Here is a 17,338-nt window from a genome sequence, read left to right as displayed (position 1 = left end):
TGCAATGTGAAATAATCACATCAAAAAGAATTGGGTATCCTTAAATTTTTTTTTTTTTTTTTTTTTGAGACAGGGTCTCACTCTATTACCCTGGCTGGAGTGCAGTGGAGTGATCATGGCTCACCGCAGCCTTGACCTCCCAGCAATCCTCTCACCTCAGCCTCCTGAGTAACTGGGACCACAGGCGTGTGCCACTACGCCTGGCTAATTTTTTTATTTTTTGGAGAGACAAGGTCTCACTATGTTGCCCAGGCTAGTTTTGAAATCCTGGACTCAAGCAACCCTCCCACCTAGGCCTCCCAAAGTGTTGGGATTATGAGTGTGAGCCACAGCGCCTAGTCCAGTGATTTACTGACTATTCACTGCCTTACTTTTGTCTTGGCTTTCTCTTTTCAAGGAAAACAAGGGCATCTGTTGCCCTCATCCTGCTTAATTTTGATTCTACTCCCAGAAGTTTCTCCTCAGTGTAGAGTCCTGACCTGGAAGGTTATCCTGGCTGCTCAGTTTTGAGAGTTCCCAGGGACTAGATGGTTCTAACCCAGCTGGTTCCCAACCAGGTGTTATTTTTTTCCCCTTCATCCCCCCTTTCTCATCCCCTAGGTAACATCTGGCAATGTTTGGAGACATTTTTGGTTATCACAACCAGGCAAGTGCTTCTGGCACTTAGTTGGTAGAGGCTATGGATGCTGTTAAATATCCTACAATGCACAGGACAGTCCCCCACAACAAAGAATTGTCTGACCCAAAACGCCAGTAGTGCTGAGGCTGAGAAACGCTCTTCTAAATCCTTCAGGTCTTATTGAGGTCTTACACTCTCTGGCAGTGGACAAAACTGGTCCTAGTTTCAGTTGCTGATAAATTTTCCCCTTGTGATTTCTAGTGACTATGTATTAGCTAGTTTGAGGTTCTTTTGTTCTTAGATCTGTCAGACATCCAGTTGCTTCTTTCTGATTTCTCCTGAAGATACTAATACCATGCAGGTCTTGTGGCTAAAGGTAGTTTGTCTTTGCCCATTTGTGTTTTGGAGTTTGTGAGGATATCCTTTCCTTTAGTTTTGTCTTTAATTTTGTTCACAGGTTCTGATTTTTAAATTGTAGTAAAATACACATAATATAACATAAAATTTACCATCTTAACCATGTTTTAACTGTTTAGTAGTGTTAAGTATATTCACATTGTTGTGTAACTCCAGTCTCCAGAACTAGTACATAGGTTTTTAGCTTTGCTATCTATTACTTTATCTGTTTTTACGTGGGCATTTGGAGATATTAAAAAACTATGCCATCACTGCTGCTAACCTCCTGTACTGAGTTTTGAAAGTGAAAAAATCTTGACAGAGAGATAAAAGGGAACTGGCATAGCTTTCAAGAGTTACCTTCTATTTTATCTGTACTGACAACAGTTAAACTTTTCAACATATGCATGGTAAACTAATAAATGCTACCTCAAAAATTTTAGAGTCATGACTCATTTCTTTTTAAGAAGGATGAAATATATGTTCTTATCAGTAATCATACCACATGAGACTCTAAAATCTAATGACGAAAAGCTGACAGAAGAAATTAAGAACAAAATCTGTTCCACCAAAATTAACTATTTGTACACTAGTATAAAGTGACTATGGCAGCCCACCTAGATTTCCCTAAGCATACTTCAATGATTAATGAGAGTCTATATACAAAATACTTTAAGCTTTTTATCAGATGTCCTATACAAAGTATTATTACTTAATCATTTCTCTGAGGGAAGTCTGAGTAGAGTCATGCATTAAGTATACTCCAGGTAGATTCGGGAAAAAAATCAGAACAGATTTCACAAGTGGTATGCTTGATATATATAGAACGTAATCTGAAATACATTTCTAACATTTCAATGTTAGGTACAATCAACGTGACAGTTGAAAAACTCAGGTTATGTGCCCCAAAGCATAGGCAACAAAAGCAAAAAAAGTAAGATTATGTCAAACTAAAAGTCTTCTGCATGGCAAAGGAAACAATCAACAGAGTGAAGAGACAATCTACAGACTGGGAGAACATATTTGCAAACCATACATCTTATAAAAGGTTAATACTGAAAATATATAAGGAACTTAAACAACTCAACAGCAAGAAAACAAATAATCTGATTTAAAAATGGACAAAGGACCTGAACAGATATTTTTCAAAAGAAACACATACAAATGGCTAAGTATATGAGAAAATGCTCAATGTCACTGATCATCAGGGAAATGCAAATTGAAATCACAAAGAAATATCATGTCACACCTGTTAGAATGGCTATTATATAAAAACAGAAAGATAAATATTGGCAAGAATATGGAGAAAAGGAAACCCTTGCACTCTATTGATGAGAATGTAAACTAGCATAGCCATTACAGAAAACAGTATAGAGGTTCCTCGAAAAATTAAAGATACAACTATCATATGATCCAGTAATCCCACTACTAAGTATATATTCAATGGAAATAAGTATGTTGAAGAGATACCTGTACTTTCATATTCATTGCAGCATTATTTACAATAGACAAGATATGAAGTTAAGCTAAATGTACTTCAACAGATGAATGGATACAGAAAATATGGCATATATGAATAGAATACTATTCAGTCTTAAAAAAGAAGGAAATCCTGGCATTTGTGATGGCATGGATAAACCTGGAGGACATTAAGTGAAACAAGCTACACATAGACAAATATTGCATGATCTCACTTATATAAAGCATCTAAAAAAGTTGAACTCATGGAAGTAGAGAGTAGAATGGTGGTTACCAGGGGCCGGCAAGGTGAGGGGCAGTGAGGAAATCTTGGTAAATGAATACAAAATTTCAGTTAGAGAGAAGGAATAAATTCAAGGACTCTAATGTACAACATAGTGACTATAGTTAATAACAATGTATTATACACTTGAGAGTAGATTTTAAGTGTTCTCAGCACAAATAAATCATGAGTATGTGAGGTAATAAATATGTTAATTAGCTCTTGATTTAGCTATTCCACCAGCTATACATATTTCAAAACATCATGCTGTACACTATGAATATATACAATTTTTGTTAATTAAAAAAAAACTTTTTTTAGATCTTTCATTTTCCTAGACTTTAAGATCAACTGAAGACTTTTTCCTGAAAGCCTATGGGAAAGCCACTGAATAGTGGATCCTCCAATGTCCTAAATTCAGTTGCACTTGTTTCTTTTCTTTATTTTTCCTTGATATAGGGTCTCATTTTGTACCCAGGCTGGAGTGCAGTGGCATGATCTCAGCTCACTGCAGCCTCAACTTCCTGGGCTCAAGTGATCCTCTCGCCTCAGCTCCACAAGTAGCTGGGACTACAGGCATGCACCGCCTTGCCCGGCTTATTTTTTTGTGTTTTTTTTTTTTAATCTCACCATGTTGCCTAGGCTGGTCTTGAACTCCTGAGCTCAAGCAATCCACCTGCATTGGCCTTCCAAAGTGCTAGGATTACAGGTGTGAGCCACCATGCCCGGCCTGTACTTGTTTCTTTTAAAGAGCTCTATGTTCTTTAAAATAAAAATACAGAAAATGACTTAAAAAAAAATCACCTCTCAACAATGTTGAGGCAAGACACGCCATCCTGGCCACCCACAGCATAGAGAAAGCCTCCAAGTACTGCTACACCAACACTTGTCCTGCAGGTGCTTGTAGGGGCCACATCACTGCTCCACTGGTTTGTTTTGGGGTCATACCTGAAAAGAACATACCAAGAGGAGAGTCTGTATTACACAAAGGATGCTTGGCTATGTTTACATATTCTAAATCCATGGATTTATACGATATATATTCTTTCCCCTAAGTATGAGCTGATTAATAACAACTAAAACATTTGAAAATCTGGTTTGTGTTTTTATTTTTTGAAATTTATGTATGAATATATTTTCTTTTAAAAAATCAGAATATTATTGATAAAGCTAAATCCTTCCTTGAGTTCCACCTGAATTCTGGTCTCTTCCCATTTTGATTTGGCATATATCCTTCAAGACTTTTCAGTAAAATATATATACGTATATATGTATCCACATATATATATTTCTTTATATGCAAGCATGTTTTCTTCACATAAATAATACCACACAGTAGGCACTGCTTTTTCCCTCAACATTTTTTGAAATCTATTTATGCTAATATAGCTCCAGATTTTTCTTTTTAATTATTGTACTATTATATGTGTTATACATTATTTAATTATATTCCTACTGATATACCCCTTAGGCTGTTTCTAATATTTTGCAATTAAAAACAATGTTCATCCTTGTACATTTCTCTTTGTGTGAATGGGTGATAGGTAGAATTACTGTAGCAAATAGTATGCTTAATTTTTTTTTTTTTTTTTGAGATGGAGTCTGGCTCTGTTGCACAGGCTGGGGTACAGTGGCACAATCTTGGCTCACTGCACGCTCCGCCTCCTGGGTTCACGCCATTCTCCTGCCTCAGCCTCCTGAGTAGCTGGGACTATAGGCGCCTGCCACCACACCTGGCTAATTTTTTGTATTTTTAGTAGAGATGGGGTTTCACCGTGTTAGCCAGGAAGTTCTCTGATATTTCTAATGTTCTTATCCATTCTGCGGTTCTGTACCTTTTAAGTGGAGCATTTAGGTCATTTACATTCAATGTTAGGATTTAAATGTGAGGTATCGTTACTTTCATTGTGCTCTTTGTTGCCTGTGTACTTTGGTTTTGTTTTTTGTTTTTGCTTTTTAACTTGTATTTTTGCATTATAGGTTCTTTGTGATTTATGCTTTAAAGAGGTTCTGTTTTGATGTGTTTCTAGGATTTGTTTCAAGATTTAGAGCTCCTTTTAGAAGTTCTTGTGGTGGCGATTTGGTAATGACAAATTATCTCAGCACTTGTTTGTCTGAAAACGGCTTATCTTTCCTTCATATATAAGGCTTAGTTTTACTGGATACAAAATTCTTGGCTGATAATTGTTTTGTTTGAGGAGGATGAAGATAGGTCCCCAATCCCTTCTAGCTTGCAGGGTTTCCGCTGAGAAATCTGCTGTTAATGATAGGTTTTCCTTCATAAGTTACCCAGTGTTTCTGTCTCACAGCTCTTGATTCTTTCCTTCATCTTGAGTTTGGATAACCTGATGACAACGTGCCTAAGGAAAGATCTTTTTGTGATGAATTTCACAGGTGTTCTTTGTGCTTCCTATATTTGGATGTTTAGGTCTCTCACAAGGCTGGGGAAATTTTCCTTGATTACTCCCCCAAGTATGTTTTCCAGGCTTTTAGAATTCTCTTCTTCCTTGGGTATACTGGTTATTCTTATTTTGGTTGTTTAACATGATTCCAGACTTTTTGGAGGCTTGTTCATATTTTCTTATTCTTTTTTCTTTGTCTTTGTAGGATTGGGTTAATTCAAAGACCCTGTCTTTGAGCTCTGAATTTCTTTCTTCTACTTGTTCAATTCTATTACTGAGACTTTCTAGAGCATTTTGCATTTCTAAAAGTGTGTCCCAAGTTTCCTGAATTTTTGTTTTCTCATTAAGCTATCTATTTCCTTGAGTGTTTCTCCCTTCACTTCTTGTATCATTTTTGGATTTCCTTGCATTGGGCTTCACCTTTCTCTGGTCCCTCCCTGATTAGCTTAATAACTGACCTCCTGAATTCTTTTTCAGGTAAATCAAGGAATCTTCTTGATTTGGATCCATTGCTGGTGAATTAGTATGATTTTTTGGGGGGTGTTGAAGAGCCTTGTTTTGTCATGTTACCAGGGTTGGTTTTCTGGTGCCTTCTCATTTGGGTAGCCTCTGTCAGAGGGAAGGTCTAGGGATGAAGGCTGTTGTTCAGATTCTTCTGTTCCACGAAGTGTTCCCCTGATATAGTATTCTCCCTCTTTTCCTATGGATGTGGCTTCCTGTGACCCAAATTGCAGTGATTGTTGTCTCTCTTCTGGGTCTAGCCACCCAGTGAGTCTACTCGGCTCTGGGCTGGTAGTAGGGGATGTCTGCAGAGTCCTGTGGTGTGAACCATCTATGGGTCTCTCAGCTGTGGATACCAGTGCCTGTTCTGGTGGAGGGTGCAGTGGACTCTGTGAGGGTCCTTAGTTTTGGTGGTTTAATGCTTTATTTTTGTGTTGGTTGGCCTCCTGCCAGGAGTTGGTGCTTTCCAGAAAGCATCAGCTGTAGTAATATGGAGAGGAACTGGTGGTAGGTGGGGTCCTAGAACTCCCAAGATTATATGCTCTTTGTCTTCCACTACCAGGGTGGACAGGGAAGGACCATCAGGTGGGGGCGGGATTAGGCATGTCTGAGCTCAGACTCTTTTTGGGCAGGTCTTGCTGCGACTGCTGTTGGGGATGGGGGAAGAGATTCCCAGGTCACTTGAGTTGTGTAGCTAGGAAGATTATGACTGCCTCTGCTGAGTCATGCAGGTTGTCAGGAAAGTGGGGGAAAGCCGGTAGTCACAGGCCTCACTCAGCTCCCACACAAACTGAAGGGCCGGTCTCACTCCCACCGTACCTGCCTCACAACTCTGAGTCTGTTTCCGGCCACGGGCGACAGGCTTGAAAACTTGCCCGAGGCTATCCACCTCCCAGCTGCAAGAGAAAAGGGTTTTAGTTCTCTCCCTGCCAGTGAAGTCTGCAGGCAGGATTTGCACCCTCCCTTGCGTTCTGGTCAGGAGGCTTTTCCCCCTGTTCAAATTGTTACAAAGGTCAGCTAGAGAATTCCTTCTCCCTGGGGAGTTTTATCCCCTGCTCCTCTGGCCACCCTCCCGATGGATCCCAGTGGTGCTAGGCCTGCTTGGCCACCATTTGGACCCAGCGAACTCCCAGGGCCTTTCTGCTGCTTCCTCTACCCCTGTATTTCGCTTGGCTCTCTAACTAACTTGACTCAGCTCCAGGTAAAGTTGGAAATTTCTCCTGTGAACAGACCTTCAGCTTCTCCAGTGGGGGTGTGTGTTTGGAAGAGGAGGGTCTCCCTTTCCCACTTCTGCAGTTGGGGCACTCACAGTATGTGGGGTTTCTCCCGGGTCCTGAAGGAGCAGTCTGCTTTCTTCAGAGGGTCTGTGGGTCCTCTTGATATTGCTGATTTTTTCTTGCAGTCAATCTGGAGCTAAAATTTACAGTCAAGCCGGAGCTTCAATCTAGTCCTGCCTCCCGTCCGCCATGATCCCTTCCGCGATGCCATCAATTTATTTTTCCCTTCTGTGATGTCATCAATTTATTTTTAAGTGTGTGTGTTGTTTTATTTTATTTTTGAGAGAGTCTTGCTTTGTCACCCAGACTAGAGTGCAATGGCGCAATCTCATCTCATGGCAACCTTTACTTCCCAAGCTCAAGCGGGCCCCATGCCTCAGTCTCCTGAGTGGCTGGGACTACAGACGTGCACCACTACAACTGGTAATTTTTTTGTACTTTTTGTAGAGATGAGGTTTCTCCATGTTGCAGTTTTTTACTTCTATGGGACTGATCCCTCTACTTTTTTTTTTTTTTTTTTAAATTTATTTATTATTATACTTTTTTAGGGTACATGTGCATAACGTGCAGGTTTGTTACATATGTATACTTGTGCCATGTTGGTGTGCTGCACCCATCAACTCGTCATTTACATCAGGTATAACTCCCAATGCAATCCCTCCCCCCTCCCCCCGATCCCTCTACTTTTTAAGATTTTTTTCCCCAGCTGCACAATCTATACCCTTAAAACTGCAGCGTTTCATAGATATGTTATGGAAATTAAGAGTCACTGTTAATCAACACAACTTCTTGAGAGCTAAAAGCTATGGAAACATCAGTTACTATAGATTCCCAATGTGCCCAGTAACTACGATAGATATTATAGTGAAATACATTTCAACACGTACAGTACAATGTGATGGATATGTACAAACAAGTTCAAAATACTTATGGAAGGCAAAGGAACAAGTAAGTAGTAACTAACTCATCTATATGGTATCACAGAAAGTTGTATGTAATAAGTAACATTTGTGTCTTGAAGGAAATGTTAAGTCTTTTTTTTTTTTTTTTTTTTTTGAGAAGGAGTCTCGCTCTTTTGCCCAGGCTGGCATGCAGTGGCGCGATCACAGCTCACTGCAAGCTCTGCCTCCCGGGTTCTGGCCATTCTCCTGCCTCAACCTCCTGAGTAGCTGGGATTACAAGCGTGAGCCACCGCGCCCAGCCAAAGGAAATGTAAGTCTTAAAATGGCAGAAGCATCCCAGGGAAAAAAGAACAGCATGCATATGTAAGGAGAGAGGTATGAAGGAAGACAGCATGTCCAAGGAACTGCAGGCAATTTGATATGTCTGCAGTGGCATGCTTAGGGAGGGGTAGTATGTCATGGCAGACAGACTAGAGAAATAGGTGGAGACCAAATCATAAAGAATTTGTGTATCATACTAACTTGTTTAGGTTGCCAACTAGTGCCACAGATGCAATACTAAAGCATTAAGTCACATTTGATTCCTAATTAAAATCTCAAATAAAACTATATGAATAGTAGAGAGAAAATTACAGATTGACCTTACTCACCTTTCAACACTGTTGAGATAAGAGGATCCATCATGGCCTCCTACTGCATATAACAGATCATCAAGAACACTGACCCCAACTCCGCATCTCCTTTTACTCATTGAAGCCACCATTCTCCATTCATTGGTCTGTGGATCATATCGTTCAACACTGGAAATGGCATCTCCACTGCACCAACCACCAACTGGGGAAGTAACAGAAATGGTCAAGAGAATCCTATCCTGAAGCATAGAATGTAACACTCACTATGAACTTCACTGTGACCTAATGCTCAGACTCACCAAATGTCTCTAGCAGTAAGCCAAAATGCAAGTTATGACTTTAACTCATTCCCCTGGGATTGTTATAATCTTTAATTAATTCTGTAAATAAGTGAGTATTACATCTATTTTACAAAGGAGGGCAATGATACCAATTCAAATAGGATTACGACATAATATGTATATATGGATAGAATGGAGAAATTACAGATGGATATGCATAGAAAGGAGAAATAAATTATAATTGTTTAATATGTTTTTCACAATTCCATGTAATTATGAGATGAGCTGCACATTGATATATAAATTAATGCATGTGACTCATTTCAACAAAACATCTACTGCATGACATTTTTATTTTTTATTTTTTGAGACAGGATCTTGTTCTGTTCCCAAGGCTGGAGTACAGTGGTACAATCACAGCTCACTGCAGCCTTGACCTCCTAGGCTCAAGCCATCCTCCTGTCTCAGCCTCCCAAGTAGCTGGGACTACAGGCATGTACTACCACATTCAGCTAATTGTTTTTCTTATTTTTTTGTAAAGATGGGGCCTCCCTATATTGCCCAGGCTGGTCTCAAACGCCTGGCCTCCCAAAATGCTGGGATTATAGGCATGAGCCACTGTGCCCAGCCAACATTTTTCAATTTATATAATAATAGATATTAAAGGTGTTGAATGAGAAAAAAAATAGAGCACTCTTTTGGAGTATATCAGTGTTGAATCATGGGTTAAGAGTCAAGCCACATGCTGACTTATTATTTGTTTCTTATGACAGTAAATATCACAATTGTCCAAAGGATTATTCAAATGATAATTTCTCACATGGGAAAATACTCAATTTACTAACAGTATGACATCCAAACCTGCAAAGAGTACTTCCCCACATCGGATAGGTTTCCGTGGTCTTGTCCTTGGTCCTTGCATTAGTGGTCGTTCTTGCGGCAACAGGAGGTAGTTTTTAGCCTCATCTACCAAGTCTCTGTAGAAAAAATTCTCCCTTTATTCCAAATATCTAAATTACATTGTTAGTTAAGTCCCAATGTAGTTTAGGAATATATAGGTTGGCAAAGGGAAGCAAGCATAAATCAAACCAAATCATGAATGCCAGCCAATATTAAAACTGGCACAAACATGAAAGCAATAATGCCAGTCAAACTGAGTTGTGAATAGATTGTTATTTCCATCATGACTCATATCTCACTGCAAATTTAGCCTAAAGCTCAACATGCTTACAGCCAACGATAACTTACAGAAAAGTAAAAATCACAATTTGATTACCACACTGCAGAGTTACTACTTTTTAATAAATTTTATTAGATTCTGCAAGATATTAGCAAGGTAGCACATCAGCCAGGGCAAGAGTTATTTGCTAAATTAGTTAAAGTAATAAAATGGGGTCAAAAATCAGATTGCTAAAAAGAAACACTGTACTGTCACAAATTCACTATCTGGTAACATATGAATGGTTTACTCTCAACAAGTCTACTGAGACAAATTTCCTGTCTTGTTAAGATACTTTAAGAGAAGAATCTAGTAATTACACTTGTAATTACTTTGCCATGGCTCACGCCTGTAATCCCAACACTTTCGGAAGCTGAGGGGCGGGTGGATCACGAGGTCAAGAGATCAAGACCATCCTGGCCAATATGGTGAAACCATGTCTAAAATACAAAAAGTAAAATACAAAAAGTAGCCAGGCATGGTAGCGCACACCTGTAGTCCCAGCTACTTGGGAGGCTGAGGCAGGAGAATAGCTTGATCTTGGGAGGCGGACGTTGCAGTGAGCCGAGATTGTGCCACTGCACTCCAGCCTGGCAACGGAGTGAGACTCCGTCTCAAAAAAAAAAAAAAAAAAAAAAAAGACTTTGACCTCCTAATAGTTTGTTAGGTCATTTGAGGGTTCCTAGAAATAATACTATAGAGTTATAATATTGAGCAAACCAACACAAAATTAATGGTAGCAACAAGACTTACAGCTATACGCTAGTCATGGTTTTAAGTGCTTAATATATATAAACTCATTTAATCTTCAAAACAGCCTTATGGAATAGGCACTATTATCATCCTCACTTTATAGAGGAAGAAACTGCAGCACAAAGAAGTTAGGATATCAGGAAGGGTCTTCTTTTAAATGTGACTTCATAAGTACCTTTACTTTCTGCATCAGAATCAGTACAATCTGATTTACGTTTAATGGAGGAGGGCATCTATGTATTATTTCTTCAGATTTCAGCATGTATAATGTATATGGTTTTCCTTTTTGCTACGGCAAATATTTAGGGAGAATTAATTACCATTTGTCTGTGTTTTAAATATAAAAGACAAATATCTAGTTTAACTCTAGTCCACGGTAAAGGGAAAAACAATGATTAATATAAAAAAGATAAAATAAAATAGAAACATCTAAAATCCCCTCCAGCCTCTCCTGTTAAAAGAACAGGCTTTAGTTTATAGAAGAAATGCAAGTGAATCTACATGTCCTACCACCATTCTAAAATCAGGGATCATTCTAAATGTCTTTAATCACCAAGGGAGGTCCAAAGGTCAGTGTAGTTTAAAAAGTTCTGAGTATGGATTTTCTCTTTCACTTTTTTTTTTTTTTTTTTTTTGAGACGGAGTCTCGCTCTGTCGCCCAGGCTGGAGTGCAGTGGCCGGATCTCAGCTCACTGCAAGCTCCGCCTCCTGGGTTCACGCCATTCTCCTGCCTCAGCCTCCCGAGTAGCTGGGACTACAGGCGCCCGCCACCTCGCCCGGCTAGTTTTTTGTATTTTTTTTAGTAGAGACGGGGTTTCACCGTGTTAGCCAGGATGGTCTCGATCTCCTGACCTCGTGATCCGCCTGTCTCGGCCTCCCAAAGTGCTGGGATTACAGGCTTGAGCCACCGCGCCCGGCCCTCTTTCACTTTTATATTTGGGACATGCTGGGAAAAATGGTTAAAAATCGCAGATTTCAGATTTGAACCTAAATCTTAAAATCTGTCAAATTGGGAATGTAATTTATTACATTTTGTATATACTTTAGAGACAGCCTAGTAAAACAGGTTGCCTTTTTCCCCCCCTTTGTAAAAGTAGTTGGAGTTTCTTTTGTCAAAAAAATTCTGGAAACTGCTTCACCTAGTTCTAGTGAAAATCTTTCTACAGCTATTTTAGAAGGTGGCAGATCTTTAACTCTGTCCACAATTTAGAAAGCAAGGCTGATTCTATTCCCCAACCAGACATATGTGATGGAAGGAAAAAATGTTCACTGACAGAGTCAACATTTTCAATTATCTCAAGGAAAAAAAAAATATTAGCAGAGAATTGACTCTTCAAATTCAAGCCTGCATCAGAATCTTGGAAATCTACCTCTTTATTGCCACTTCTACACCAATAAGCACCACACATAAAAAACTAACGGAATGGAACACTGGAAGTTTAGTTCTCTCTTCTTCCTTTTCCTCCTCTTGACCCTAGCTCAGAAGAAAGTCTTGTTAAATTAATGCCCTGATTTCAGCTCTACAAAATACAACATTTAGGAAGCAATATAAATAAAGAAATTAGGAAGAAATAGGAATGCTTAGTTGTTGATTTTTCCCATCCAGGGTCACTCATACCTGCATTCTTCATCACTTTTGATGAGGGGATCAGAGCCTACTGTGCCCACGAGGAACTTGGGACTAAGCAAAGGCAAACGAACATGCTGCAGCACCTATGAGAAAATAAACACCATTATTTTAATTAATTAATTTTGAGATAGGTCTTACTTTGTTGCCCAGGCTGGAGTGTAGTGGTGTGATCATGGGTCACTGCAGCCTCAACCTCCTGGGCTCAAGTGATCTGCCTACCTCAGCCTCCAGAGTAGCTGCAACTACAGGTACATGCCACCATGCCCAGTGAATTTTTGTATTTTTTTTTTTTGTAGAAACGGGGAATCACCATGCCGCCCAGGCTGGTCTCAAACACCTGAGCTTAAGCAATCTGCCTGCCTTATCCTCCCAAGTGCTGGGATTATGGGCTTGCACCACTGCACCCAACGAATAAACACTATTAAAGGCATGAGCTCTCATCTATAAGATATTTAAGAGAATACATGACCCATGGCACCCTACTGTGCTTCCAGCTGTTTTGGGATCTCACTGAATACCATAAATAAGGAAGGTGGGAAGGCGTAACTACTAAAAATGTTCAGCAATACATTATAAGCTGGACTCAAATTAATTCACAATCCGGAAGAATATCTTGTTGAATTGCTAAAGACTATAGTCACAATAACGAGAATGGGTCTGAAGTGAACTACTGATCGCTCAGTGACGACTGATGCATCATCTCTTTACTCTTGAAAGTGTGGTACTATTTCCAAGTTATATTGAAGGAAAACTGTGGTAGGATTTTCAAGCTATAGAAAAGAAGCATCCTTGCTTTCTTTTGTTCATTTTATACAATTTAAGTTTTGAATTGTGCTATCATTCAAAAGTAGAAATATGGAGAAAGCAAAGGAGCAAAAAGCCCACATTAATAAGCAACCAAAATGCTTCTAAATACTTATTTCCTTGATTATTTGGAAACAGATGGACTTTCTTACAGACAAATGTAGAGTGATAACTTTTATGTTTGCATGACAATACATATTATCTCATCTAGTACTAAGTAGTTTCTTTTTTTTTTTTGAGACGGAGTCTCGCTCTGTCGCCAGGCTGGAGTGCAGTGGGGTGCAATCTTGGCTCACTGCAATCCCTGCCTCCTGGGTTCAAGCGATTCTCCTGCCTCAGGCTCCCAAGTAGCTGGGACTACAGGCGCCCACCACCACGCCCAGCTAATTTTTGTATTTTTAGTAGAGACGGGGTTTCACCATGTTGGCCAGGATGGTCTTGATCTCTTGACCTTGTGATCCACCTGCCTCGGCCTCCCAAAGTGATGGGATTACAGGCATAAGCCACCGCGCCTGGCCAGTAGTTTCTTAGAGAAGCATTTTTATCATTACCTGGGGTAACTGAGGACGTCTTTCCTGAATACTGTATTTGACCCAGGCCATCACTGCATTGAACACTTGTTCTTCACTGCGAACGTTTAGTTCATCACTGGATATTATATCAATGAGTTGATTGGCTGGAAGCAACATGAACTCTTCACTCTCCATTACCTGTTCAAAGTTAGGTAAGAAGAAAAAAAAAATCCTGTGATCACATTTATTGTCTCAATGTTTTTCTTCAGGGTTATGGGACAAAGCTGTATTCCACAATGCACTGAAGTTTAAAACGATACCAGAGGAAAAGAAAAACTTATAAAGAGAACAAAGGAAGGTACAGAAGACACCATTAAAGTTTAGTAAAAATAATCATTTGTGATTCAAGCAAATTAGGAAAAATGACTTAAAAAATAAATGATCAAAATAAAAATTTATATTCAAAATAAGCGAAATTAACTATACCAAACTATAACTCCAGATATATGAGGCATATAAAAAGTCAGGAAAAGCTTTCAAAAGAAGATTAGTTGCTGAATAGGCAGTGTCTAGGGCAGAAAAACCAAGGGGTCAGTTTAAAAAAAGAATAAGAATGTTAGCAGTTCTGTAAACAAGAATGAATATAATGAGAGTATTAGACCAGTGAAAAAACTCTGAGGACCAAACTCTCTAATATATATGCTAGTGAGAATCTACAAACACCAATAATTTGTCTTTACCTAAGGCTAGGCAACTGTCAGAATGGAGACAGAACGGCAACAAGATATTACCTTGTTGAGAAGGCCAGCCACCTATTCCAAGGCCTTGTAATTCCATTCATCAGGACATAGAGTAAAAGGGACAGGGTGCAACGCAGAGGAAAGAAACAGTCACTGCTACCCTTCATACCCTTCACGTGGTTTGTTATATTATTACTCAGGAGACTATACTACATGTGATGTCTACTAGTGCAGGCAGTACCTCTAATGACGTTGATGGATTCTCTTGGGACAGGGTTATATTCACACCATCAAAAAGTCAGAATATTTAGCAGAATATGCAATAGGCTACAAAAATACTTTAAATATTTTATTAAGAATGTTTTGCTTAGCCAAGTGTGGTGGCTCATGCCTGCAATCCAAACAATTTGGGAGGCGGAGGCAGGAGAAAATATTTGAGCTCAGGAATTCGAGACCAGCCTGGGCAACATAGTGAGACCTCATTTCTACAAAAATAAAAAATAAAAAAATTAGCTAAGGCTCGGTGTGGTGGCTCATGCCTATAACCCCAGCACTTTGGGAGGCTGAGGCAGGTGAATCACTTGAGGTCAGGAGTTTGAGACCAGCCTGGCTAACATGGTGAAACCTTGAGGCAGGAGAATCACTTGAACGCGGGAGAGGGAGGTTGCAGTAAGCCAAGATTGCGCCATTTCACTCCAGCCTGGGCGACAGAGTGAGGCTCCGTTTCAAAAAAAAAAAAAAAGAAAAATTAGCCGGACATGGTGGTGCGTGCCTGTAGTCCCTTCTATCCCAGGGGCTGAAGTGAATGGATCACTTGGGCCCAGGAGGTCGAGGCTGTAGTAAGCCGTAGTTGTACCAGCATCACAGCACTCCGGCCTGAGAGACAGGCGAGGCCCTATCACCAAAAAAAAAAAAAAAAAAAAATCTCGAGAGCATTAGGAAAAAAAATGCAAATCTTAAAATAAAACAATAAAGGGCCGTAAGGCCCGTTATATTTATAGCAGAAATAATAACAAGCACTTCAATTTTTATGGCCTAAGTCTTCAAATGATCTGAGTGACTTTCTGAGGTTCAGGAAATTAAATAGTTAACCTTTAAATTTTAGCTGAGGTTGCTTACGTAATTTAGTAATTAGAATAGTTGCATTTTTTTATCTGTGGTAGGGCTGCTTAGTTTGGCAAACAAAAATACAAGACATACTTATACTATAAATTACTTGTTTATCTGGAATTTAAATTTAATTGGGTGCCCTGTATTTTATCTGTTAACCTTGTGTTGAGGGACTACAAACTCCAGGGCTAAATTTGGGGCCTAGCTCTAGTAAGTGTGTGTTGGTCTTCACAGCATGCAAAACTTTAGTCATGGCTGCATCTTGCTTTCCTCTTCCTTTTCTCTCTGATTTCTTCACTTAAGTATGGTATTGTATATCTTTGTGAAGTGCCTAAACATTTCTTTTTATATTTCATCAGAGTATAAACCAAATGTTATAAAAATATCAATGATCACCAAGTTTGAAGTTTATGAATAATCTACTAAGGTGTTAACTCATTTTTTTTTTTTTTTTTTTTTGAGAGGGAGTCTCCCTCTGTCTCCCAGGCTGGAGTGCAGTGGCGCCATCTCGGCTCACTGCAAGCTCCGCCTCCCGGGTTCACGCCGTTCTCCTGCCTCAGCCTCCCGAGTAGCTGGGACTACAGGCGTCCGCCACCACGCCTGGCTAGTTTTTCTGTATTTTTTAGTAGAGACGGGGTTTCACCGTGTTAGCCAGGATGGTCTGGATCACCTGACCTCGTGATCCGCCTGTCTCAGCCTCCCAAAGTTCTGGGATTACAGGCGTGAGCCACCGCGCCCGGCCGGTGTTAACTCATTTAATGGAAACGCAAGATGACAGGAAGATTTGAAAATTTGTGTGAGAAAATATTTGGCACTAAGAGCAGAGAGTAAAAATAATACTTTTGATAGACATGCCTGACTAAAATGTCACCTCTCTTTTTCCCACAACCAGTAAAAGGATATTAATGATCTAGCACTAAAGTCTATCCTTGAATCAAATAACCAAGTTAAGAAAATAATGCTTCACAGTATCTACTCTTAAGTAAGAGTTTAGAGGAGATCTGAACTGTAAGCCCCACACTATTACGGTAATCAGCTTACTTTTAGTTTCTTCAGATGAATGTAGATGCTATTTGAAGAATGAATAAAGCTGAAAACAAGCATGAATGAATAAGCAGTCATCTGGAATTGTTCTAACAAACATATGGTGAACTTTGTTGTTAAGTTCAAAGACAATTTAAAAATGTATTATGAGCAGAGTAACAATGTATGAATTAAGCTAGGTCTAATGAAGTAGGAGAAAATTAAATACAGATTTGATTAAGTTCAAAAATAATTTAAATGAGTCACAAATGTTAAGCTCCAAATGACTTTTTTTGCACCTACATGGAGCCATGCTAGTCCAATAAACAAGGGTAAGATTTCCTCACTGGGATTTCAATATGGTATGTATCAGGTTCACTTCAGAGGCAGGATTAGAACTAAAAGGGACTTCAGAACTTTCTCTACTGTCAAGAATATTCTTCAGATATTTGTGAATACCTTAGGTCTAAAACACAACTTAGAGCAGGACATTAAAAAATAAAAAACTTTAAGTGTACAGCTCGATGAGTTCTGATAAATTATATACTCATGTAAACAAGACCACAATCAAGATACAGAAGATTACCATAACCCAAAAACGTTCTGAAGCAGAGAATTCTTAATGTGGGGTCCAAAGCCTTTAGCATATTGTTTTGGAGCTCCTCAGTGATGGCAAATCTTTATTTTTGGAAAGTGGATTTGTATTTGAAAACAGTGGGAAGAAATGAAGAGACAAGTCTGTTATGAAGGCATCTAAAGAAGTTAGATTATTTTCAATGAAAAATTAAATGTGACT

General features: G+C 39.3%; 1 protein-coding gene across 2 annotated transcripts in view; it reads right to left on the bottom strand.

Moving 5' to 3' along the window:
- The window catches only part of LOC105484443 (kelch like family member 20), a 61,541-nt gene that overhangs the window by 16,252 nt on the left and 27,951 nt on the right, over window positions 1-17,338 (bottom strand). For both annotated transcript variants that reach the window (XM_011746033.2, XM_011746031.2), the window contains 5 exons: window positions 13,709-13,867; window positions 12,342-12,436; window positions 9,613-9,728; window positions 8,489-8,672; window positions 3,561-3,704 (listed from right to left, as the gene is read on the bottom strand). In XM_011746033.2, coding sequence (XP_011744335.1) covers window positions 3,561-3,704; window positions 8,489-8,672; window positions 9,613-9,728; window positions 12,342-12,436; window positions 13,709-13,867 — 698 coding nt within the window. The remainder of the gene's footprint in view (window positions 1-3,560; window positions 3,705-8,488; window positions 8,673-9,612; window positions 9,729-12,341; window positions 12,437-13,708; window positions 13,868-17,338) is intronic.

This window comes from Macaca nemestrina, chromosome 1 (genome assembly GCF_043159975.1).
Source record: "Macaca nemestrina isolate mMacNem1 chromosome 1, mMacNem.hap1, whole genome shotgun sequence".
Taxonomy (NCBI): domain Eukaryota; kingdom Metazoa; phylum Chordata; class Mammalia; order Primates; family Cercopithecidae; genus Macaca; species Macaca nemestrina.
Note: the sequence above shows the minus strand (reverse complement) of the source record. Positions and strands in the feature narration are given on the sequence as shown.